The sequence below is a fragment of the Carcharodon carcharias genome, chromosome 13 (assembly GCF_017639515.1).
Source record: "Carcharodon carcharias isolate sCarCar2 chromosome 13, sCarCar2.pri, whole genome shotgun sequence".
Lineage (NCBI taxonomy): Eukaryota > Metazoa > Chordata > Chondrichthyes > Lamniformes > Lamnidae > Carcharodon > Carcharodon carcharias.
The window spans coordinates 118,177,733-118,204,198 of record NC_054479.1 but is presented as its reverse complement, the minus strand read 5'-3'; the positions used below and the strand labels follow the sequence as shown (position 1 = coordinate 118,204,198).

The 26,466-nt window shown below is 41.7% G+C and overlaps 1 protein-coding gene across 1 annotated transcript in view; it reads right to left on the bottom strand.

Annotated features, from left to right (window-relative positions):
* The window catches only part of magi2a (membrane associated guanylate kinase, WW and PDZ domain containing 2a), a 961,431-nt gene that overhangs the window by 99,884 nt on the left and 835,081 nt on the right, over nt 1-26,466 (bottom strand). Inside the window, exons 14-17 of the mRNA XM_041202174.1 lie at nt 12,538-12,727; nt 11,932-11,973; nt 7,262-7,353; nt 2,622-2,814 (exon numbers count right to left, since the gene is read on the bottom strand). Coding sequence (XP_041058108.1) covers nt 2,622-2,814; nt 7,262-7,353; nt 11,932-11,973; nt 12,538-12,727 — 517 coding nt within the window. The remainder of the gene's footprint in view (nt 1-2,621; nt 2,815-7,261; nt 7,354-11,931; nt 11,974-12,537; nt 12,728-26,466) is intronic.

Sequence of the window (26,466 nt, the reverse complement as noted above, 5' to 3'; positions counted from 1 at the left end):
AAAAGATGTAAATCTTTGAAATTCTCTGCCGCAGGAGTTTGTGGATGCTCCATCATTGAACACTTATAAGGCTGAGTAGATAGGCCTTTGGCCTCTTAGGGAATTAAGGGATATGGGGAGAGGGCAGGAAAGTGAGTTAAGGTCGACGATCAGTCATGATCATACTGAATGACAGAGCAGGCTCAAGGGGCCGTTTGGATTACTCCTGCTTCTATTTCTTATCTTCTTGTAGATGGTGCCAAACTAGTAGAGATGGCAAGCAACAGGGAACAGGCTAAACAAGTATGCAGGATCTGAAATTGAGGCGATCACCTGATGAGTGGTAAGCGTTTATACTTTGCATGAATAAAAAATCTATGGGACAGGGAGGAGAATAAGCAGTGGCAATATAAGATAAACGGGCCCTGACAACATTCCGGCAATAGTACTGAAGACTCATGCTCCAGAATTATCTGCGCCCCTAGCCAAGCTGTTCCAATACAGCTACAACACTGACATCTACCTGGAGATGTAGAAAGTTGCCCAGGTATGTCCTGTCCACAAAAAGCAGGACATATCCAACCTGATCATTTACTGCCCCAAGTGGTGGAAGTTGTCGTTGACAGTGCTAACAAGCAGCACTCACTCAGTAAGTAATATCCAGCTCACTGACTCTCAGTTTTGGTTTTGCCAGGGCCAATCAACTCCTGACCTCAACACAGCCTTGGTCCAAACATGACAAAAGAGTTCAGCTCAAGAGATGAGGTGAAAGTATCTGCCCTTGGCATCGATGTAGCATTTGGGTGAACATGAGATCAAGGAGCCCTAGCGAAACTGGATTCAATAGGAATAAGGGGGAAAACTATCCACTGGTTGGAGTCATACCTAGTACAAAAGAAGATGGTGTGGTTGTTGGTAGTCAATCATCTCAGTCCCAGGACATCACTGCAGGTGTTCCTCAGGGTAGTGTCCTAGGCTGAGCCATCTTCAACTGCTTCATCAATGAGCTTCCCTAAGGTCAGAAGTGGGAATGTTCACTGATGATTGCATAATGTTCAGCAGTATTCATGACTCCTCAGATACATATGCAGCAAGACCTGGACAACATTCAGGCTTAAGCTGATAAATGGCAAGTTACATTTGTGCCACACAAGTGCCAGGCTATGATTATCTCCAATAAGAGAGAATCCAACAATCTCTCCCTGACATTCAATGGCATTAACATCGCTGAATCCCCCACTATCAATAGTCTGGGAGTTACCATTGACCAGAAACTGAACTGGACCAGCCATATAAATATGGTGGCTGCAAGAGCATGTCAGAGGCTGGGAATTCTGTGGCGAGTAATTCACCCCCTGACTCCCCAAAGCCTGTCTGCCATCTACAAGGCACAAGTCAGGAGTGTGATGGAATGCTCTCTACTTGCTTGGTTGAGTGCAGCTCCAACAACACTCAAGAAACTCGACACCATCCAGGAAAATGCAGCCCACTTGATTGGCACCCCATCCACCACCTTCACCATTCATTCCCTCCACCAACGACGCACAGTGGCAGCAGTGTGTACCATTTGCAAAATGCTGTGCAGCAACTTACCAGGGATTCTTCAACAGTACCTTCCAAACTCATGATCTCTATCACCCAGAAGGACAAGGGCAGCAGATACATGGAATACCACCACCTGCAAGTTCCCCTCTAGGCCACACACCATCCTAATGTGGAATCGTATCACTGTTGCTGGGTCAAAATCCTGGAACTCCCTCCCTAACAGCACTGTGGGTATGTGTACACCACATGGACCGCAGCTGTTCAAGAAGTCAGCTCACCACCACCTTCTCAAGGTCAATTAGGGATGGGCAATAAAATGCTAGCCTAGCCAGCAACACTTACATCCCGTAAAAGAAGAAAAGTTCCATAGAACATAGCACTGCTTTGTGGGTAATGTGAATAGATCATTTTTCAAATGGCCCTATCTCTGGAATAGGGATGGAGTCAGTGGCAGGTCAAAGAGGCACAGTGGTGTTATACTCTGGCAGATTTCTGCAGGTGCAACAACGCTGTGAAATTTCAGCTCTCAGGCATTTAAAATCAGAGTTTGGTGCCACTAATTAGTACTTATTAATTTACCTATTCTTTTTTCACACCATTTTCAACCTTGGGCCCACAAAATTGGAATAAGTCTTCATTTAGGCCTCTCAATATAAAAGGATTCTGCTTATGTTGCTCCACAGCTTGAAATAGCAACTTGCTCCAGAATTTGGCAAAAGAGCCAAGAAGAAATGAAAAGTTTTTTTTAATGCAGTAAGATATAATGATCTTGAAAATACTGTCTAAAAGGATGGTGAAAGTAGATTCATAGGAGCTTTCAAAAAGGAATTTGAAAAAAATGCAGGCCTATGGGCAAAGAACAAGGAAGTAGGCATAATGGTGTAACTTTTTCAAAGAGCTGGCACAGGTGCAATGGACCAAGTGGCCTCCCGTGATGTAAGTTTCAGCGAAATAGCAAAGTACGTTGATGATGGTAGGTGAATTTGAACATTATTCAAAACTGGTATTTATTCTATAAAGTTCTGGTTTGGGAAGCTCATGTACTACGTCCAGCACACTAAGTTTCTTATCTTTTAAAACCTTTATCCAGAACATACCTAGACATAGAACCTTCCTTCGTACAGTCAGACTGACATGACCATTTCGGGCTGCGTTGTGCATCAGATCTATCACATAACGGTGAGTTTTTCCAGTAACTAATATTCCATCCACGTAAACTAACTCATCCCCAGGACGAAGACGGCCATCTCTGTCAGCAGCACCCATTGTAATTATTGCTCCGATAAGGATCTTCAATGATCAAAATAAAAATATTAATTAGTACGGGAAACAAAGTTTTCTATATAGTATCACATTTATTCAAGTTATAAACATGAATTACAATGGTTACTTTTGCCAACATTTAACACCTTAGCTACTTACTGAGTGTACAACACTTGATAAATGTTAAATTTTTTTTGACGTTCTTTTAGACTGTAAGTGCAATGCGTAATATTGGCCCCAATTCAGGCTGACCATTAAGCTTGTATCAGAATGCATCATTAATCATTGCTATATTTACCACAAGGAGGTTTTTCATTGCAGCTCTACTTATTTCTGAAAACAAAGGCATACCTACAGCTGATGGTAATTACACAATTTGTGGTGCAAATTTCTCTGAACCATTTTACATTCAAAGGCAACGCACAAGTTTGTGAGATTTTTATGTGCAACTGATTGTGAATGTTGAACTCAAATTCATGTATTTGTCATCTTACATTTAGGAAACATAGTTATGATAGGGTTCAGAAACTTAAAAGAATCTGCATCATTGCGGATTTACCTACATTTTGATAAAGTAAAACTTCAACTTATCCATTTATTTTAAATGAGTTTTATATTTGGTATCCGTTTAGGACTCCAACCATTGCAAATAATTGTGATGAAGGAGAAAGGGAGGCTTCAACAGCATTGTTACACAAAAAAAATCATCTTCTCTGTTTCACTGCAGCGTATACCTATTGTGGGCACTGCCATTATTTTTTTTTTGCCTGAGTGAATTAACAACAATAATTTACTGGCAGTTATTTTTAGCTAGTCACCGTTCGAGAGACAAAATTGATGTGATGGGATTAATCACAGTATCAGTGCATATATGTTCTATACATGTGGATCTCTTAATGTAATATTTATCATAATATTGGGCAACATAGCACATAACATCTGCTCTACCAATCAGCAACATATTACTTACATTTTCAATCTGGACTATTCCTAGAATAACTGTTTTGTTTTGCTTATTTCTGTTGACTTCTTTGTTTCACAATAAATATTGAGGATACTGCGTTGTAAGAATTACTGAATGTAACATCATGAATGCTAACTAATTAACATGCACTATTATTTCCCCCAGACAGCCTGTGATGTGATTGGCATTTAGTGTTTCATCAAAAAAGCCAATACTATTAAAGAAGAAATAAGAATGTTAAAATTAACCAGGGCCAGAATCTTCTGTTTGGCGTGTAAAATGACGCGCTCTTACATCGATCGTGTCTTGAAATCACCGCGTGTCATTCTGATCCTCTGTTTGATGGGCTCGCACAGGAGTCGGCTGCACGCCCGCTGAACTATCAAAGGCTTGTTAGGGCCATTAATTATACATTTAGCCCTATTGAGAACCTTAAGGTTGGTGGGCAGGTGAAGAGCCCAGGTGGCCTTTGCATTTTTCATGAAATCTCATCCATGGGAAGGTTTCATTAATTATATAAAAATTGTTACAAAAATTCATAAACACGTCCCAGCTCTTGTGACACTGTCACAGGGGACATGTCTGAATATTTTTTTTTTTACTTTTTCCAAGTTTAAAACTGAAGCTAATCTCCCTGAGTCAGCTTCATGCCTCAGGAAGATTTCTCTGACTTGGCCCTGACTCTCCCTCCTCCCCCTGCCTGCACGGGTAGCGTTGAGTGCTTCTGGGTGCGCGTCATGCTGGGTGGGCCTTGGCCCGCCCATGTAAAATGGTGGTGCGCAGCCGATCGCAGGCAGCGACTGGCTCCGTGCCCGCCTGCGCCCACTCCTGACCAGCCTGCCCGACAGGGAGAAAATTCTCCCCCATAATTCTTTCTAATGGAAAGGCTAATGGTCAGACTCAATTTTAGAATTGAATTGATTGTATATTTCTTTACTCAAATCATGCCACTTTATAAATCCATGACTGTTTTAAAGAACATCTCAAATTTTCCTCAACCTTAGATTATCCTGACAAAATGTAATCAGGTTTCAGTTTATGCAGATGGAATGTGTTAAATAACTTGCATGTCCTCTTCTATGTTGCAAATTAAGACAAAATCTCACATTTCTCTACTGGAGACAAATCGCATGCTGAAGATAGCTTTCTCTGAAATAGATCAGACATTGATGAGTTCATGAATATGCTATTTAACTTTGAAACCAGTTTGCCGCTGAAGATGTTGCTTAGCAATGAAGATTTTCTTGTAAAAGTTTCTATGTGAGCAGTTTTTTAAATTTCTTTTTGCATGACAACAATTGAAAATAGCAATACAAACTGAGACTGTCAAAGTAACGTTTTTTCATTGAGGCAGTTAAATAATTTGAATATGTCAAGTGAGACACATTCACATTATCCATTCATCTTGTTTGTGTCCTTTTTGCACTGGTTGAAAAATGTAGCCAAGAAATCCTACATTCACACAATAACCAATCAAATTTTCAATAGTTACCACATCTTGCAGAGTAAAAAAGATTCTATTGGAAGAGTTTCTAATCTTTGGAAAACCACATTGATGTACTGAAGTATAGTATTCAGTAATCTTTGGGCATTTTTCCTTTGACAATTGGTTAGTGATTGCTAGCTTTAATTAAAATTGTATTTATCTCAGACTTTGCTCTTAGTCAAAGAAATAAAATGTTTGTAGAGATGCAGTATACTCGAGCACCAATAAACTGCGTCAGAGAAAGAGAGCTGGTTTTGTCTCTGCAAGCAGGCTGATCTCTTCCCCACAGATCTCAGCTATGCCAGTTTTGGGAGGTTTTGACTAAATGCCAGTCATCTCCCAAGAGAAAGGAACAATTGGAAGGATGGCCATTCCCCGTAGGGTCTGCTACATCCCCAGTGATCAGATTAAGAGTGGCACTGGTGGAGGTCAGCAAGCAGGTCAGCTGCCTGCCCTTTCATGTGAGAACACTGTGGGGATTCCCAAAAGGGAAAGGGATGAAAATATGTTCAAAAGAGGGAATTTTACTCGCTGGTAAATTATTAAAGACTGAGGCTGTAATTTTACTTCATACTGTTAGCTTTTATCACTATGCTGGAAGAACAATATCTTATGGCATGACTTGTAATTATGCACTGCTGGATGAATATTTAAATCCTAGTTTGAATTCCTCTGTACACTCTCATGCCCCCATTGTTGTATGGAGCATGAGGAGGAAATGCCAATGCTTAAAGGATTAAAAAGACACTCGCACCAGAAATGCAATTGGTGAGAATAAAAGTATTATTTGTAAACCTAACACAATTGGGGAAAAGAAGTTACTTTGTTGCGATTTCTTATTAATGGTGTTTAACTCCATTATTACCATGTCGTCAAGCTACTGTTTTAATGCTCTGGTAATGGCTGAGGTCGGTGTATATTCTCCCAACATTTTTTTCAAACCATTTAACAATCTTACTGTCCTCCCTTTGCAATTATATAGAAATCCTCGCTGTAACAATGCAAGAAGGGTAATAAAGATTGCTATAGTTGTGCCTCAGTTTAAAGTGTTAGCAACAGACCTGTGAATTGAAATATCCACTAAACATCATTCTGGTACACTATGCTGTGCTATTTTCACAAAATAGTCTTCTTGGCCAATCCATACTTGATCTTTGTGGAACACCCTTCCCAAACTCATCTGCCTCACTAACCTCCCTGTTTCAAAACTTCACCCATGTTTTTGGGTGCCACTCTTCAACTTCTCACAAAGGCTCAGCACCTTCTGTAAAAGACCTTGGGCGGAATTTTATGCTAGCAGGATTTTACGGTCCTGTTGAAGTCAATGGACTTTGAACAGCTCGTCACATTTTACGGACCCAACCCTGCAGCAACAGGGTTGTAATATTCCACCCCTTGAAATATTTTGCTACATTATAGTTGTTATACAAATGAAAGCTGCTGTCAGTAACTTCTTTAAAATAATACATTTAGGAATTTTACAATTAAGTGTGTTAACATATGTGCTCAGTGCAATTACAACCCCAATGGTGAAAACGGTATTTGGCAGCAAAGACGAATAATATTCTGCCCTATATGTTTGATAAAGGTTTTGTTTAGCAATGGGGAATACTACAAAGGATAGCATTGTATCATTATGGTTGAAGCACCACATACAATGTTTGATAGGTCTAGCTTCATGAAATTCTTTTCAAGAATATCATTCCACATTATAGACACAACTAATTATGAGCATACAGTCCAGAATTTGTAAAAATTAAAATATTTTAATTTCAAGCAAAATCCATCAAGAAATATTTTAACAGTGTGAAAATTTAAAAAAGTTTTAAAGGCTGGAAATTTGAAATCAAATAGAAATGTTGGGAATACACAGTAGTCGGTCAATAACTGAAAACTTGCTGACTGACCTGCAATGTAATTCCAGGATTTTCTTTTCTCATTATAAGGAAATTGAAATTTGTTCTTTGATTTACTTTTGTAAATCGAAAACAGCTGTATATAATGCAGTAGTATAGCTTACTCACTGGTTGACCGGGCTCATCTCCACCCAGGATTCTGAAGCCAAACCCAGACTCTTGTCTGCGTAAATAAACATCTAACTCACGGTAGTCTGGACCTAATTCAGAACAGAACATACAATCTGTATGAGAAAAATGCAAGTTTTCACCTGTTAGTCCTCTTGAGGTAATTATAAAATGAGCGAAGGACATGTGTTTTACTCAAGCACCAACTACACAGGTATTATACAAACAATACATGGGAGAAATAATTGCAAGTTACAACAATGAAAGATTGTATGGTTAGAAGGATTTTAAGAACCAAACAAGGATCCTGCTAGCTGTAACCTATAGCTTGTGTTAGATTGAAGCACTTCAAAAAAATTCAAATATTCTGAGTTATTAAGTGGTAATGGAACTTGGGTTCTGTTGCTGGTTGTGATCTTTCTGAATTCACAGTAGCCGACAATACACAGAAGCTTAGGGTCCAATTTTATTGTTGTGGTGGGAGTCCTGAGGGTGGAAAGCTGGGAGCGACCCCACCGAATGGTTGGAAACTGGGGGCCAGGAAGTTGGGGGCAACCCCAGCTCAGCCATTTGTGGGAACGCAGCCACATTTTTTGGGGCTGCAGTAATGAATTGGCTGCTGTTGACCTTTTAAAGGGCAGGCTGCCCTTTAATCAGAAGTCTGGCAGCTCAGCAACATCACCACTACTGGGACTGTGTTTGGAAGAAGATGAAACCATGGGAGCAGGCCACCTCCTAATCAAGTAAGCGGGGTCTGGGAGTGCCAAGGCCAAAGGCAGACCACTGTGAGGGCAGTGGGAGATGGTTCATGAAGGCAGGGTGGCCATTACTGCTGGGGTTCCCTCTGTGGGCCACAAAGTGCAAATAGGAGGGCTCCCACCAAGCCATAGGAAGGCGTCAAGGTTCATCAGGGTCTCCCCACATGATGAATGACCCAACCACTGCTGGTAAAATACCAGTGGCGGAAGGAAGAGGCCCTCACAGCCCCTGGGTGGGAGGGCCACTCTTTACCATGTCAGCGGGAAGACAACGGGCTCTTCACACCTCCGCCTTCCCTCCTAGCCTCCCAGCACATCCCTAGAGGGCTAGTAAAATCTAGCCCTTAGTCTCTAAGTATATGTGGAACTTTATCATAACTTCTGGAATAATTATCAGTTTATCCTAACCCTCCACCAAATCATCTAAATATAATCAATAACTTCTCCAGATAGAACTGATGTCCTGATTCAAGGATTTAATATTCACCATTTTCTATTCATTGATTGCGCAAAGGCGGCTTACAATTTTGAGCACTCCAGAGGTGGCATTTTAAACATATATTTATAGATGTATAATTCAAACAGCATGAGTGCAAAAGACAAGTTTATGACCTCAACATGTTATGAAGGATGGTGAATCAAATCTGTTCAAGCACCTCCTACAACATTTTAATCAACTGCAAGGTTTGAGCTATATAACTTGCATTTGGCAGGGCTTTTCTAGTCAGTCAGTTAGTCTGCTAGAAATAAACATATTTTTTCAGGATCTCCCTACTGTGTTGCTTTCTCAGAAAAGGGCAGTCAGCAAGCAGGATGCTATTTGGTCAGTAGATGATTTGTGATTGAGGTGGCTGACATCTGTGATTAACCAATAATTTTGTAGGACACATATTACCAATATTAGGTTGTGATACAAAGGAGCCTTTTCTAGTCACTTTGGTTTATCTACGGTGAAAACCGTGTTCTTGTTCTTTAATTAATGGAAGCTACAGTCACCATGTGTACTAAAAATGGGATTTTTCTTGCAAATTGAGTGCTTTAGGTAGTAACTCAAATAATTTCACAGACTCAAGGATTGGCATGACAGTTCTCCAGTTGGTTGTGTAGACAAGTTAAATCTAAGCTGTAGATGGCATAATAAATATTGCAGGCAGCAGATGATGCCAATACTTTGCAGGTGATATGCTTTTTTGTGACCACAGGTTGTGATGGCAATTGAATCCTTTCCTAAACATGACCTACTATGTTTCCATCATTCCATTCTATATTTTCATACAAATTTACCATATAGGAGGCCGCCATTTCCCCCACCTCAACTATGCCAGTTATTAAAGAATTATCCAGCCTAATCACATTTTCCAGCTCTTGGTCTGTGGTCTTGTATGTTATGGCACTTCACATACTTTTAAAATGTGATGAGGGTTTCTGCTTCTACAGGCGGTGAGTTCCAGATCCCTACCACCCTCTGGGTGAAAGAAACTCTTCTCAACTCTCCTATAATCCTTCTGGCAATTATTTTAAATCCATGTCCCCTGATTATTGACCTCTGCTAAGGTAAATAGGTCCTTACTGTCCACTCTAGTCAGGCTCCTCATATAATTTTATACACCTTGATTAAATCTCCTCTCAGCCTCTTCTGTGCCGAATAAAGCAAACTAGCCTAACCAATATTTCCTCATGTTTAGATTTCTCCAGTCCTGGCAACATCCTAGTAAATCTCTCTACCATCTTTCGTGGGATTACATCTCTCCTCTGATGTGGTGACTAGAGCTGTATGCAGCATTATGAATGTAGCCTAAATAGCGTTTTATTACAGTTCTAGCATAAGTTCCTGCTCTTACATTCAATGCCTTGGCTTATAAAGGAAAATATCCCATATTCCTTCTGAACTAACTTATCTAACTGTTACCTTCAGGGGCTTGTGGACATATACTCCACGGTCCTTCTGTTCCTCTACATTTCTCAGTATCCTGCCATTTATTGTGTATTCCCTTGCCTTGTTTGTCTTCCCTAATGCATCTCACAATTCTCCAGACTGTAATTCATTTGCCACTTTTCTGCCCACCTGACCAATCCATTGATATCTTCCTACAGTCCACAGCTTTCTTCCTCACTATCGACCACATGGCAAATTTTTGTGTCAGTTGCAAACTTCTTAATCATGCCCCCTCATTTAAGTCAAAATAATTGTACAAAGGGCAAGGGACATAGAGTTTGGAGGCATGCAGAACACCACTGGAAGCGTCTTACCAGTCACAAAAACACTCATCAACAATTACCATTTACTTCCTGTCTTTGAGTCAATTTTGGATCCAACTTGCCACTTTTCCTTGGATCCCATGGTGGGGAGGGCTTTTACTTTTCTGACCAGTCATATGGGAACTAAAGTCAGTGCATCGTAAGAGCATTTAACAACATTGCCTTGCATATGTCAGCCATGGCTCAGTTGGTAGCACTTGCAGCTCTGGGTTGGAAGCAGTCATGGATTCAAGTCCTATTTCAGGACTTGAGCGCAAAATCAATGTTGACTCTCCAGTGCAATACTGAAGGAGTGCTGCACTGTCAGAGGTGCTGCCTTTCAAATGAGATATTAAACTGAGGTCCCTTCTGTTCTCTCAGATGGACATAAAAGATCCCTGGCTATTTCAAAGAAGAGCAAGGGAGTCATTGCCAGTGTCCTGATTAATATTTATCCCTTAATCATCATCACAAAGAAAGGATTATATGATCATTGTTACATTGCTGTTTGTGGGAGCTTGCTGTGTGCAAATAGGCTGTTGGATTTCCTATATTACAACAGTGACTACACTTCAAAAGTACTTCAATGGCTGTAAAGCACTTTGGGATGTCCTGTGGTCATGAAAGGCACTATATAAATGCAAGCCTTTCTTTTCTATGTGCTGGCACTTTCATACTTACCTAAATTAGAAATGCTCTAATATCCTCCAAAAACTGACCACCATTGTATTGTGCAGGCACAAATATGCAAAACATGACACTGCGTACAGAATGGTAGTGTAAATTTATGGAGCATGCAGTATCTGACATCCAATTCACTCACTAAAATAGACAGACTGGCTCAGAAAACGAGAAGGGAAAACATGTCTTGAAGCCTGCTGGTAAATATATAGGACAGGTAACGATCTCATGATACATGGACTGGATTCTGGGATATTGCACCAAGTTGATCAAAGCATGACTGCTGCAAGTCAAGCCATCTATTTGGTTGGGTGTTGAGGCATTCAGCTGTGCCAATTTTCATTACTCTATGAATTTACTGCTCAATTGAGCACCACATTCATTGTGCATTGAAAGCATTGGAGTGAATCTGCTAAACTGCAACATCATTGAAGTTTCTCATCTTCATTAACCTCACTGCAAAATTTTACAGGTCCATGATAATCCAACAAGTTCACTTACCCCAAAAAATGTTGTATAGTGTAGCCAGCAAGTTAAGTTTACCATTGCCTTTGGCGTTTTAGACCATTAATGTAGAGTAATGCTTTTAGCTGTCTTACTAAATAAACAGTTGAGAACTGGCATAATTCCCATACATTTCACTACTGTTTAAACATGGTCTCTGCCAGACATCAAATTTGTGACTAATAAATTGTGTACATAGAGTGCAATTTTACTCCTGCCTCATTAAGTCACTGTGGAAAATTGAAGCTTTCCATCAAATGGCTATGAAATTTGCACCAAGGAGTAAAATGATTAGTTAAGGCTTCTCTGTTACAGCTGTTGTTATTTACAATGCTTTAGATCTGTCGTTAGAATAAAGGACAGGAGGAGAAAGTAAATGATCATGCAGAAATAGTTGGCTGCAACCAGACAACGGATTAGACAATCACAATACCCAGACAAATGGGAGCTACATTTAAGCTACAGAATGATGAATGCTAAAGTACTTGCCAGAAGAATCAGTCCGATATGTGGTCCTTGGTGGCATTTGCTCTGTACAGGAAAACGTGGAATTAAGCAAAACTATGCATTCACGTAGAGACACTTCATGTTGCCAATAGTTACTCAAGCATCCCTCTGCATTAGTTTTAACCATCAGAGGACTATTTAGAAATTGTTCAGGAAGAGCTGCTAAACGTATCAGTGCACTGCTTGTAAGAAAATTATTCTACACTCTACTCAGATATTATGAAAATGGTTCAATACATCTATACTGATGGTTCATAAAAAGATTCTGACATTTCTGTCATTTATAATAATTGTAAAGTTAATAATTAAAATGGAATACCTTACTTTTACATCATTGTTTTCAAAGGACACAGTGCATTTGTTGATAGTTGGTCAAGAAATAGATTAGTATACAAATTGTTGTGCTGCATAAATATGTTATTGTACATCAGACAGCAGATCAATTGAATTCTTAAAGGTTATTGTATGCCTACTCCATTTAAAGAAGATATGACAACAGAAAATGTTATCAGGGGTGGTCAAACAGCTGGGAGTCAGTCATTAAAAGCTATTTTTCCAGCGGGGGAAAAAGGCAAGGATTTTACTTACGCCTACTCTCATAGATAGCTCTTGACTTCTCATACACTTCATACGGATCAGGTTTCCTTTGATCAAATCCTTCAGAAGAGTCAGGAAAAGAAGCTCTGTGGACATTAGGTGGGAAGGGGAGACTCTGTGGTAGGTGCTGTGCTGAGAAGTTTGCCTGAGGGCTGCCCTGATTTTCCCATCTATCTAAAGTCTGAAACAAATAAAAACATGTTTAAAAAATTGCAGCTTATGTTTAAACTGCTCCTAGTCTATTTTCTTCCAAATTGGATACAGATTCTTGCTGGCACATGGTTCAATGATGTCAGGCATCCCAACTACCTTGTTCAAGTTAAATCATTTGCATAGAATTTTACAACACAGAAATAGGATATACAGCCCAACAGACGTGTGGGTATCTATAGACTACATGAAGCTCCTGCCAACTTACTTTATCTTACCTGATCAACACATCCTCTTATTCCTTTCTCTCTTATATACTTACCTTGCATCCTCTTAAATGCATCAATGCTGTTTTCCTCAACCACTCCATGGGGTAGTAAATTTTACATTCTCACCACTCTCTGAGTAAAGATGTCTCTCCTCCTGAAGTCCTTATTGAATTTATCAGTGACTATTTTATATCAAAGGCCCCTAGTTTTGGACTCCCCCACAAGTGGAAACATCTTAATATTTACCCGATGAAACCTCATCATTATTTTAAAGGTCTTTATTAGGCAACATCTCAGTTTTCTCTTTTCCCAAACTTGTTCAGTCTTTCCCGATGGCTGTACCCTTTACGCTTTATCACCGGTGCTTCAATATGCTTCTTGTAATAAGAAGGCCACTGGGCCCAGTTCTCCAAGTGCACTCTAAAGCAAGGTTTCATGTAAGTTTTCATTTAAATATTTCTCTGCTTCTGAATTCTATTCCTCTAGAAGTGAACCCAAATGCACTTCTTAATGCTTTGTAAACCTGCGTTGCCCCTTTTAATGATTTATGAATCTGTACCAGTAGATTCTTTTGCGCCTCTATCCCATTTAGATTCTTAACTTCCAAGGAGTAGGTGGCTTCATTATTCCTTGTAAAAAAATGTAACACTGCACAATTCTCTATCTTGAAGTTCTTTTGTCATTTACATGGGCATTCTGCATCATCATCTTGTATTTTGTAATAGTCTTCTTCAGCATTAACTGAACTGTATTCCCAATTTGGTGTCATCTGCAAATTTTGTTATTATATTTCCACTTCCCAAATCTTAAGCTTGGGGCAAGCTACTTTCTGGGTCTCTGGTGATATGATAGAGCAGTCCAGAGCTAAGTTGACATTAAGCCTGAGTCCTTTTCCTTTGCTCCCTCTTTGTGTGACATGTCCGACCTTTGAAGGACATCTCCATGTGACAGTCAGGCATTGTGTGAACGATCGCAAAGCTGGTGCAGTCTTGAAGCTTAAAAGTAAATCAATTGGCATTGTGCCTTTGAGCTAAGTTAATAACTGGAAGTAGTGTCTTTTTGATTTTTGATATAAATGAGTAATTTTGGGGAAAGTCTTCCCCCTGTTGGGGGTTTGTGCAGGGACGGGCTGCCATTTTACATGGGTGGACCAATTAAGGCCTGCCCAGCATGATGCTGGCCCAGAAGTGCTGGGCGCTTTCTGAGTGGTGGGGGGGGGATTCCCTGAGTCGGGGCCAGCACTCTTTCGCGGGTGCAGAAATCTCTCTGAGGCACAGAGGTGCTTCAGGGAGATCAGTTTGATATTTAAAAACTGAAATAAAGTAATTAAAAACTTTTAAAGCATGTCACCTCATGTGACACTATCACATGAGCTGGGACATGTCAAAGAATTATTTTAAAAATTTTTACTGAATCTTAAAATACTTCATGAAACCTCATCCCACCCTTGGATGAGGTTTCATGAAAAATGTGAAGGCCGCCTGGGCTCTTCGCAAGCCCGCCAACCTTAAGGTTGGACAGGCAGCTCATTTAATTACTTAAATTAGTTTTTACCAGGCCTTAATAGGCCTTTGACAGTTCAGCAGGTGTGCAGCTGACTCAGCTGAGTGCCCGCCGAACAGGAAATCTAAATGATGTGCAGTGATGCCGGGTCACCCATCCGATGTCACCATGCGTCATTTTATGCGCTGGTGAGCGGGCCCTGCTGCCGCTCACCAACCGGAGAATTCAGCCCTTTATTTTCTTTGCTAACACTTGACTGATCCTGTGAAGAATACAGTCCAATATATAAAAGATATTGATATGGACTTCCATGTGCATATCTTAGGTCCATTGCACTATTTGCTGTAAACAGGAAATGCAAATATACTTTCTTACAAAATAAAGTTAATGAAAACAAAAAACTGCGGATGCTGGAAATCCAAAACAAAAACAGAATCACCTGGAAAAACTCAGCAGGTCTGGCAGCATCGGCGGAGAAGAAAAGAGTTGACGTTTCGAGTCCTCATGACCCTTCAACAGAACTGAGTGAATCTTAGGAAAGGGGTGAAATATAAACTGGTTTAGGGGAAGTGGGGTGGGGTAGGGTTGGTGTGGTTGTAGGGACAAGCAAGCAGTGATAGGAGCTGATAATCAAAAGATGTCACAGACAAAAGAACAAAAGAACACAGAGGCGTTGATGGTGGCGATATTATCTAAACAAATGTGCTAATTAAGAATGGATGGTAGGGTACTCAAGGTACAGCTCTAGTGGGGGTGGGGTGAAAAGGCTAGCAGGGCATAGAAGAGTTAAAAATAATGGAAATAGGTGGGAAAAGAAAAATCTATATAAATTATTGGAAAAAACAAAAGGAAGGGGGAAGAAACAGAAAGGGGGTGGGGATGGAGGAGGGAATTCAAGATCTAAAGTTGTTGAATTCAATATTCAGTCCGGAAGGCTGTAAAGTGCCTAGTCGGAAGATGAGGTGCTGTTCCTCCAGTTTGCGTTGGGCTTCACTGGAACAATGCAGCAAGCCAAGGACAGACATGTGGGCAAGAGAGCAGGGTGGAATGTTAAAATGGCAAGCGACAGGGAGGTTTGGGTCATTCTTGCGGACAGACCGCAGGTGTTCTGCAAAGTGGTCGCCCAGTTTCCGTTTGGTCTCTCCAATGTAGAGGAGACCGCATTGGGAGCAACGAATGCAGTAGACTAAGTTGGGGGAAATGCAAGTGAAATGCTGCTTCACTTGAAAGGAGTGTTTGGGCCCTTGGACGGTGAGGAGAGAGGAAGTGAAGGGGCAGTTGTTGCATCTTTTGCGTGGGCATGGGGAGGTGCCGTAGGTGGGAGTTGAGGAGTAGGGGGTGATGGAGGAGTGGACCAGGGTGTCCCGGAGGGAACGATCCCTATGGAATGCCGCCGGGGGGGGTGAAGGGAAGATGTGTTTGGTGGTGGCATCATGCTGGAGTTGGCGGAGGATGATCCTTTGAATGCGGAGGCTGGTGGGGTGATAAGTGAGGACAAGGGGGACCCTATCATGTTTCTGGGAGGGAGGAAAAGGTGTGAGCGTGGATGCACGGGAGATGGGCCGGACACGGTTGAGGGCCCTGTCAACGACCGTGGGTGGAAAACCTTGGTTAAGGAAGAAGGAGGACATGTCAGACGAACTGTTTTTGAAGGTAGCATCATCAGAACAGATGCGACGGAGGCGAAGGAACTGAGAGAATGGAATGGAGTCCTTACAGGAAGTGGGGTGTGAGGAGCTGTAGTCAAGGTAGCTGTGGGAGTCTGTAGGCTTGTAATGGATATTGGTGGACAGTCTATCACCAGAGATTAAGACAGAGAGTTCAAGGAAGGGAGGGGAAGTGTCAGAGATGGACCATGTGAAAATGATGAAGGGGTGGAGATTGGAAGCAAAATTAATAACTTTTTCCAAGTCCTGACGAGAGCATGAAGCAGCACCGAAGTAATCATCGATGTACTGGAGAAAGAGTTGTGGAAGGGGACCAGAGTAGGACTGGAACAAGGAATGTTCCATATACCCCATAAAGAGACAGGCAAAGCTGAGGCCCATGAGGGTACCCATAACCACACCTTTTAGTTGGAGGAAGTGGGAGGAGTTGAAGGAGAAATTGTTCAGTGTGAGAACAAGTTCAGCCAGACGGAGGAGAGTAGTGGTGGATGGGGATTGTTTGTGCCTCTGTTCGAGGAAGAAGCTAAGGGCCCTCAGACCATGCTGGTGGGGGATGGAGGTGTAGAGGGATTGGACGTCCATCGTGAAGAGGAAGCGGTTGGGGCCAGGGAACTGGAAATTGTTGATGTGAAGTAAAGTGTCAGAGGAATCAAGGATGTAGGTGGGAAGGGACTGGACAAGGGGAGAGAGAAGGGAGTCAAGATAACGAGAAATTAGTTCGTGGGGCAGGAGCAGGCTGACACCATCGGTCTACCGGGACACTTCAGTTTGTGGATTTTGGGTAGGAGGTAGAAGCGGGCCGACCGAGGTTGGGTGACGATCAGATTGGAAGCTGTGGAAGGAAGATCTCTAGAGGAGACGAGGCAGTGACAGTCCTGGAAACAATGGCTTGATGTTCAGTGGTGGGGTCATGGTCCAGGGAGAGGGAGGAGGAAGTGTCTGCGAGTTGACGCTCAGCCTCCGCGAGGTAGAGGTCAGTGTGCCAGACAACAACAGCACCAGCCTTGTCAGCGGGTTTGATGACAATGTTGGGGTTGGACATGAGAGAACGGAGTGCAGTAAGTTCAGAGAGAGACAGGTTAGAATGGGTGAGAGGAGCAGAGAAATTGAGACGACTAATGTCGCGCCGACAATTCTCAATGTAAAGATCAAGAGAAGGTAAGAATCCAGGGGGAGGGGTCCAGGTGGAGGGAGAATATTGGAGGTGGGTAAAAGGATCCATTGAACGGGGAGAGGACTCCTGCCCAAAGAAGTGAGCACGGAGACGAAGGCGGCGGAAGAAGAGTTCAGCATTGTGCCGAGCCCGAAATTCATTGAGATGAGGGCGTAAGGGTATGAAACTAAGTCCTTTGCTGAGCAGTGAACGTTTAGCATCGGAGAGGGGAAGTTCAGGGGGTATAGTGAATACACGGCCGGGGCTGGGATTGGAAGATGGGGTGGGGACGGAGGGACAGGCAGGGGTGGAGGGTCCTAGATGGGTGTTGGTGTCGATGAGTTGTTGGAGCTTGCGTTCCTTAGCACTTGAGAGAAAGAGAAAAAGTTTCTTGTTGAGGCGTTGGATGAGATGAAGAATAAAATGAAACTGGGGGCACGCACAGCTTTGAAAAAGGTTGCGGCGGTGCTGCTGGAGGGAGAGGTCGAGTGTGTTCATATGGCGGTGCATGGCACTGAGTGTGGATCTCAGAATGTGACGGGAACAGCAGTCCGAGAAACGTTTTATGTCCCGGAGATACCTGTAATCCTGGGTGGGTTCAAAACAAGAGGGATGGAATTTCAGTAGAAATCCACGTGGGATAAGTCAGAGACGGAGACAGTCCCTGAGAAAGGAGGTTTGGTTGTGAAAGCGGGTTTTAGTAAACACCTTGTCAAACACCAGGAGAGAAACGGAAAGCAATGAAGATGAACAAGGCAAAAGAGAGATACGGAAATCTTGTCACAGAGAGGAACAGAACTTCTTCAAGGTAGGCATTCCTTGAAGAGGAGTGCCAGTCAATTAAACAAAGAGAGAAAAAAAAACTGCGGATGCTGGAAATCCAAAACAAAAACAGAATTACCTGGGAAAACTCAGCAGGTCTGGCAGCATCGGCGGAGAAGAGTTGACGCTTCGAGTCCTCATGACCCTTCAACAGAACTGAGTGAATCTTAGGAAAGGGGTGAAATATAAGCTGGTTTAATGTTGAGGGGGGGGGTGGGAAGTGGTGGTGGTGGTCTGGTTGTAGGGACAAGCAAGCAGTAATAGGAGCAGATAATCAAAAGATGTCACAGACTAAAGAACAAAAGAACAAAGAGGCGTTGATGGTGGTGATATTATCTAAATGAATGTGTAATTAAGAATGGATGGTAGGCACACAAGGTACAGCTCTAGTGGGGGTGGGGTGGAAAGGCTAGCAGGGCATAAAAGATTTAAAAAAAATAGAAATAGGTGGGAAAAGAAAAATCTATATAAATTATTGGAAAAAACAAAAGGAAGGGGAAAGAAACAGAAAGGGGGTGGGGATGGAGGAGCTGGTTCAAGATCTAAAGTTGTTGAATTCAATATTCAGTCCGGAAGGCTGTAAAGTGCCTAGTCGGAAGATGAGGTGCTGTTCCTCCACTTTGCGTTGGGCTTCTCTGGAACAATGCAGCAAGCCAAGAACAGACATGTGGGCAAGAGCAGGGTGGAGTGTTAAAATGGCAAGCGACATTTTGTCGGAGATTCCTTGTTCCAGTCCTACTCCGGCACCCTTCCACAACTCTTTCTCCAGTACATCGATGATTACTTCGGTGCTGCTTCATGCTCTTGTCGGGACTTGGAAAATTTATTAATTTTGCTTCCAATCTCCACCCCTCCATCATTTTCACATTGTCCATCTCTGACACTTCCCTGCCCTTTCTTGACCTCTCTGTCTCAATCTCTGGTGATAGACTGTCCACCAATGTCCATTACAAGCCTACTGACTCCCACAGCTACCTTGACTACAGCTCCTCACACCCCGCTTCCTGTAAGGACTCCATTCCATTCTCTCAGTTCCTCCATCTCCGTCACATCTGTTCTGATGATGCTACCTTCAAAAACTGTTCGTCTGACATGTCCTCCTTCTTCCTTTACCGAGGTTTTCCACCCACGGTCGTTGACAGGGCCCCCAACTGTGTCCGGCCCATCTCCCGTGCATCCGCCCTCACACCTTCTCCTCCCTCCCAGAAACATGATAGCATCCCCCTTGTCCTCACTTATCACCCCACCAGCCTCCGCATTCAAAGGATCATCCGCTGCCATTTCCGCCAACTCCAGCATGATGCCACCACCAAACACATCTTCCCTTCACCCCCCCGGCGGCATTCCATAGGGATCGTTCCCTCCGGGACACCCTGGTCCACTCCTCCATCACCCCCTACTCCTCAACCCCCACCTACGGCACCTCCCCATGCCCACGCAAAAGATGCAACACCTGCCCCTTCACTTCCTCTCTCCTCACCGTCCAAGGGCCCAAACACTCCTTTCAAGTGAAGCAGCATTTCACTTGCATTTCCCCCAACTTAGTCTACTGCATTCGTTGCTCCCAATGCGGTCTCCTCTACATTGGAGAGACCAAACGGAAACTGGGCGACCACTTTGCAGAACACCAGCGGTCTGTCCTCAAGAATGACCCAAACCTCCCTGTCGCTTGCCATTTTAACATTCCACCCTGCTCTCTTGCCCACATGTCTGTCCTTGGCTTGCTGCATTGTTCCAGTGAAGCCCAACGCAAACTGGAGGAACAGCACCTCATCTTCCGACTAGGCACTTTACAGCCTCCCGGACTGAATATTGAATTCAACAACTTTAGATCTTGAACTCCCTCCTCCATCCCCACCCCTTTTTGTTTCTTCCCCTCTTCCTTTTGTTTTTTCCAATAATTTATATAGATTTTTCTTTTCCCACCTATTTCCATTATTTTTAAATTTTTTATGCCCTGCAAGCCTTTCCACTCCACCCCCACTAGAGTTGTACCTTGAGTGCCCTACCATCCATTCTTAATTAGCACATTTGTTTAGATAATATCACCACCATCAATGCCTCTGTGTTCTTTTGTTCTTTTGTCTGTGACATCTTTTGATTATCAGCTCCTATCACTGCTTGCTTGTCCCTATAACCACACCACCCCCCCACCACTTCTCTCCCCCCCACCAACCTTAAACCAGTTTATATTTCACCCCTTTCCTAAGATTCACTCAGTTCTGTTGAAGGGTCATGAGGACTCGAAACGTCAACTCTTTTCTTCTCCGCCGATGCTGCCAGACCTGCTGAGTTTTTCCAGATAATTCAGTTTTTGTTTTTAATTAAATATTTTCTCTTTATGATTGAATACAATGAAATGCCTTGCTAAACGCATTGTAAATTTAAGTTATAATCGAGTATGTAGCACACCAAAATGCATTTTTTGTAACTGTTATACTGTAGAATAATTATATGCAAGATATTCAACAAGCTAACAATCTATAGAGATCTTACGTGGTCTTCTCACTGTACAACTATTTTAATAGGTTGGAAATTTCCAATACAACATATTAGAAAATCTTGAGGAAATAGAATTGAAAATAATGTGGCTGGGCTACAAGTTATATGCAATACCAGGCCCTACGCTCACTGACTGAAAAAAGCCTGTCTCTGTGTGATGGTAAAAAATTACAATTTCATATCAGTATGGGCAATATTAGTCAGTGCCGTCTTTTAAATATTTAAATTCCCAGATAATGTGGTTTCAGGCACACTGCCGCATGTAACTGCCATTTTATTTAACAGCACTGGGGGGAAAAAAATCAAGAGCATTGGCAGTTGAGTGACCATTCCCTAAAGGTTTTGTGTTTTGACCAGGACTTGCTTTTCCTTTTTAAATTCTTTGGTGCTGTGTTTTCTTATTTACATAGTTAGTAGAAACATTAATTGTTACTCCTGGGGTCATCAATTATACAATTTTAAAAATGTTTAATATGTATAATTAATAGCACCAGGAGTGACAATTGACATTCAGTATAAAAGCTCTGTCCTCCTCAAAGCATTAAACATAATATCCTTCTTGTAACCAATTTTTTTGTGTCTGCATTAAACACTATTTCAGCACTATCAATGCCATAAGAAGTTGGTACCAGTGCAAATGTAAAATTGGGGTTTTGATGCTTTACTTTAACACAGTGTAACAAATTTGAATTAATTTGAAGAGGCAGTGTGATCAGAAATTTCTGTTTTTATAAAGTAAAAATAACTAATATAACCAAATTTATTATCTGGATATGTAACAGGGGAATGACTGTATAGATGATTATAGCATTAATATAAATCTTCCAAGATAACCATGTCACTAAAAAAATCACAGATTTGCATTGTTGTCACTATGCTAACAGTTTAGGCAGTCCTAACCTTTTAATGCAAATAAATGCAAATATTCCCTTCTTCATCCTCTCTGGTGGGATCAAAACTAGCCTTTACAGTCAGTTTTGGTTTATCCAGCTGAATAGTAGTGCTGGTGTTTGCAAATTCAGTCCATCTGCAATCTGGAAGACCAGGTAAGCTTTAATGTGCTTTAACAGGTGCCATAAGAGGCTAGGGCAAAATCCTGAAGCTATGGAAGAAAATTATTTTATTTTATGCTTTGTAAACATATCCATGTTGGTAATTCACTCACGAGAAATAAATGAGCAAAATCAATCTCTAGCTCATGTTCACTGTTGTTTTCTCATATATAATACTTACTGTGCATTTGACTGATCCTCTCTCTCACTGTGTATCTAAACTTCATTCTATTTCTTTCACTGCCAATTTTTCTGACTTATCTTTGCATCCAAATTTCTCTATCTTCTAAACTTTTCTCTCTCTTCCTCCTGTATGTTGAACTTCTGCATCTGAACTTAGCCCCATCATGCTGTTTCAACTCTCCCTCACTCTCTCTAATTCTCTACCTTATGAGTGCATTTTAATAGAAAATTATAGGATAAACCAGGAAAAGTCCAAGACACAAGTGCCTTAGGCTTTTCCAAATTTATATTCTGTTTCAAAAGAACAGACTTGACAATCAGTACTAGCAAAGAAAAGGTTGGTGGTGAGATCCCATAACATATGTTTTCCTACTGAGTAAATTCACTGCCCATCTCACTTGGAGCTGGACACATTTATCTATCTCCTTCTGACCTTTCCTCCTCATTGGCTATATTTATTTTTCTCTCTTGGCCACACTTACCTACCGCTCCCTTACTCAGCACATTTACAGGCTTCCCACTAGACAAAGATCCCTCTTTCATTATTCACAGGCTGAACTTATCTTAGTTGACCAAGTTCCCCATTTTCACTGGCGACTCTCTGAAGCTTCATCTTAAGTGAATGAAACTTCCTCTCTTGCTGGCTCCCAGTTGAAAATCAAATCATCTAGCTGAAATTTCTGATGCTTTCTGGTGATGTTTGAATTCTGTGTTTTTTCCTGAGGGATCAGTGAAGGGACCCTGTGCTAGTACTGGTGAATAATCCTAAATTGTACAGGTAAATTCAGTTCAAACAGAAGTAAGGACAAGCCAGCACTTTAGAACAATCGGGTAAACTTGCATTCTAAATGAGCAAATTTGCAAAATAGGTGCAAATTTTTGACAGGATGCCCACCTCACATAGCACTGAACAGGAAGTTTCTGAATCTAGTGTTTTGTAAAAACTGTCAAATTGTAGTTTATAAAAATATAAATACTGAGAATAGGAGACCTTCTAGTGGAGGCAGAGGAAATGAGTGAGATACTAAATAAGCACTTTGCATTTGTCTGTACTACAGCAGAGGATGCTGCCAAAGCAGCTGGAAAGGAGGAGGCAGTAGTGATATATGAAAGGATAAAAATAGGTAAAAAGGATGTACTTAAAATGCTGATGGTCCTTAAAGTAGAACAGTTACCCAGTTTGGATGGAATGCATCCTTATGTTGCTGAGGGTAGTAAGAGTGGAAATTGTGGAGGCTCCGCCACAGTCCTCCAATCCTCCTTGGATATGGGGTGGTGCCAGGGGACTGGAGGATTGTAAATGTCACGGGCCTGTTTGAAAAAAAGAAGAGATAAAACCCAGCAACTACAGGTCAGTCAGCCTAATGCCATTGGCGAAACTTTTAGAGACAATAATCCAGGGTAACAAAAGAGATCTGTAGCATATGAGCAGTTCTGGGCACCACACCTTAGGAAGAATATATTCGCCTTGGAGGAAGTGCAGTGCAGATTTACTAGAACAATATCTGGACTCCAAAGGTTAAATTACTAGGAGAGATTACACAAACTAGGCTGCATTCCCTGGAATTTAAAAGATTAAGGGATGATTTGATTGAAGTTTCCAAGATATTAAAGGGAACAAATAGAGTAGATAGAGAGAAATTATTTCTGCTGGTTGGAAAGTATAAGACTAGGAAGCATAGTCTAGAAATTAGAGCAGGACCTATCAGGAATGCAATTGGAAAACACTTCTACACATAAAGGGTGGTAGAAGTTTGGAGCTCTCTTCGGCAAATGGCATTGATGCAAGGTCAATTGTTAATTTCAAATCTGAGATTAATGGGTTTTTGTTAATCAAAGGTGTTAAGAGATAGTGAGAAAAGATAGTTTTATGAAGTTAGGTTGCAGATCAGCCATGATTTCACTGAATGGTAGCGATTGTCATGAAACTATTAATGTATATATTGTTATTGGAAAATACATTTATTTTAAAATAAAGGTTTAGTCTGTGGGTGTGTCTTAATTGGATTAAAGCCAGCTAGTCTGGGTGATTTGATGTTTACTAGTTTTGAGATGTAAGAGAGGTAGAGGTACATTTGCATTTTGTTGAACAGAGCATTCAAGAAGTGGGGGCGAAATCTGGCACCTAGCTAGCAGAGACCAAGCAATATATTTATATTACTAATAAAATTGGTACTTTGAAAGGGGTTTTATTGTTAGAAGAGGTGGAGTTCAAAGGGGCTGGTAATACAATGAGAATTTACATTCAATGAGCTGCTTTGGGTATAACAGATAATGTAAGATCAAAGTAGCTGTAAGCCTACAACTGTCTTCACAGGAACCAAAGTAAGAGGAACCTCATTTTGAATTTGTAAGGTTAAAAGGCTTTGCCTGGTGTCTGGTAAAGTCTATGGGTTGCTGTTGCCTTAATGGAGATTAGCCTGGGAATTTGTTAAAAGTTATGACAGTAGTAATTTGTAGCCATGTGTATGTGTTTAATGTGTTGTAACTCAATAAAGTATTTCATTTAGTTTAATATAAAAACCTCTCGGGAACTGGTGGTCTGATTCCTGAATTTAGAGCTGCATCTCAAACATACCACTTAAAATATAGGTTATGACAGTTGTTTAAAGTTTCCCTCTGAGATTTTTTAAATAACTCAGCTTTACCAACTGCTGGGTCATAACAGCGATTCAAGTGCCAGGGAAAATGGCCTACTCCTAGCCCTATGTTCCTATAATTAATTGGTATTTGGAAAAGTATGTGTTAATAAATGAAAATCAGCACAAATTTATTAAAGACACATCTTATGTGACAAACTTGACCAAGTTCTTTGATGAATTAACAGAGAGGTTCGATGAGGATAGTTCAGTTGATGTGTAAATGGACTTTTAAGTGGTGTTTGCATCAAAATGCTACATAATGGACTTGTTAACAAAATTAAAGTCCTTGGGATTAAAGGGACATGGGCAGCATGAATACAAAATTGGCTCAGAGGTAGAAAGCAGATAGTTGTGAAAGGGTATTTTTCAGTCTGAAGGGAAGTGTATAGTGGTGATTCCCAGGAGTCAGTATTAGGACCACTACTCATTTTGATCTAGATTAACGACCTAGACTTGGGGAGAATTTCAAAGTTTGCAGTTGATATGAAACTTGCAAATGTAGCAAAAAATGAGGATAGCAACAGGCATCAGAGGCTAAATTTATGGACCTCTGCTGGCGTGTTTGAAGGAGGGTAGGGCTTGTAAATTGCACCATGTGATTTGCCTGCCGCCATCCCGCCCACTACTGACCTGAAATTTTTTGGGGGCATGATTGAGGCATCAGCCCTTGGGACTATTGAGGCCAATTAATGCCCACTTAAGTGCTTCATCCCAACCCTGTGCCAAATGGGTAGGCTAGCAACTTTCACTGGGTTGGTGTCAGGCATGGGGGGTGGGGAGCAAACATCATTTGGAGGTCCCCTGTGCCCATTGCAGGCAATAGCCCCAAGGTCATACCCTCCTCCTCTACCCTCTCACCAGCCTCTCAAACCCGGCCCCCCAAACCCCCTCACCCCTCTCGGCGCCGATACCTGAACTTATCTTCAGTCCGGCCTCCTTAACTTCCTCTTCTTCGGGGGCTGGCTGTAGTCCCATCCGTGACCGCTGTTCAAAGCTGTCGTTGCTGGGACCACAGAGCTGCCAGCCAATCTGATCGGAAGTCTTGCTCTGAGCCAGTTAGTACCCTGCTGAGCATAAATGTCTACAGAACAGCTAGCTTTTTCATGGGTGGGCTCCCAACTGACTTTTAATTGGGGGGCTGCGGGGAACACTGCATCGGTAAAATCCAACCCCAGGAGGACATCGACAAACTGGTAAAATGGACAGACACATAGCAGATAAAACTTAATGCAAAGAAGTGTGAAGTGACATATTTTGAATGAGGTGAAGCAATATGAATGAAATAAAACAATTTTAAAGGAGGTGCAGGAGCAGAGAAACCTGGGAGTGTCTTTGAGCCATATCAGTAATTGTAATATCTGTAAAAGAGCACTTAATTAAGCTGATGGTGGTAACAATGGGTGACTGCTGGGCCACACCAAACAATGCAGAAAAGCAGGATACCTCTGAAAGATGTTGGTAGGGTCAGAAAGTGCCTATGTACAAGGATGCTGGTTAAGCAGAAAACCAGAGTTTAGCTGGCGTTAACAGAAACAATTAAACCATGAGGTCAATTTTAACTCTGTGTAAGTGGATGGGTTTTGAATGTGTTAAAACCTTCCCTATTGAGTCAGAGGACTGGCACTTTGGAGAATAAAGAGTTGGGATTTTGGACAGTCAGATATAGAAATAGAAGACAAGAAGATGACAAGTGGCTTGTGTGGGTGGAGCCTAACACCTATCTAGTTAAAGAACAAGATGACACACTCTGCTCTGTCCAGTGACTGAAGAGGTGACAACTATTCAGGAATGTAAACTGCTAATATTGATCAATAATACTATATTATTGTATCCTAATTAGGATAAACTGTAACCAATAGGTACCAAGTCTGAGCCCTTTAAATATCTTATCTGGATTGGGGGAGATGGTGACATATGGTAATATCACCGAGCCAGCAATCCAGAAGCCCTGGCTAATGCTCTGGGGGTATAGGTTCA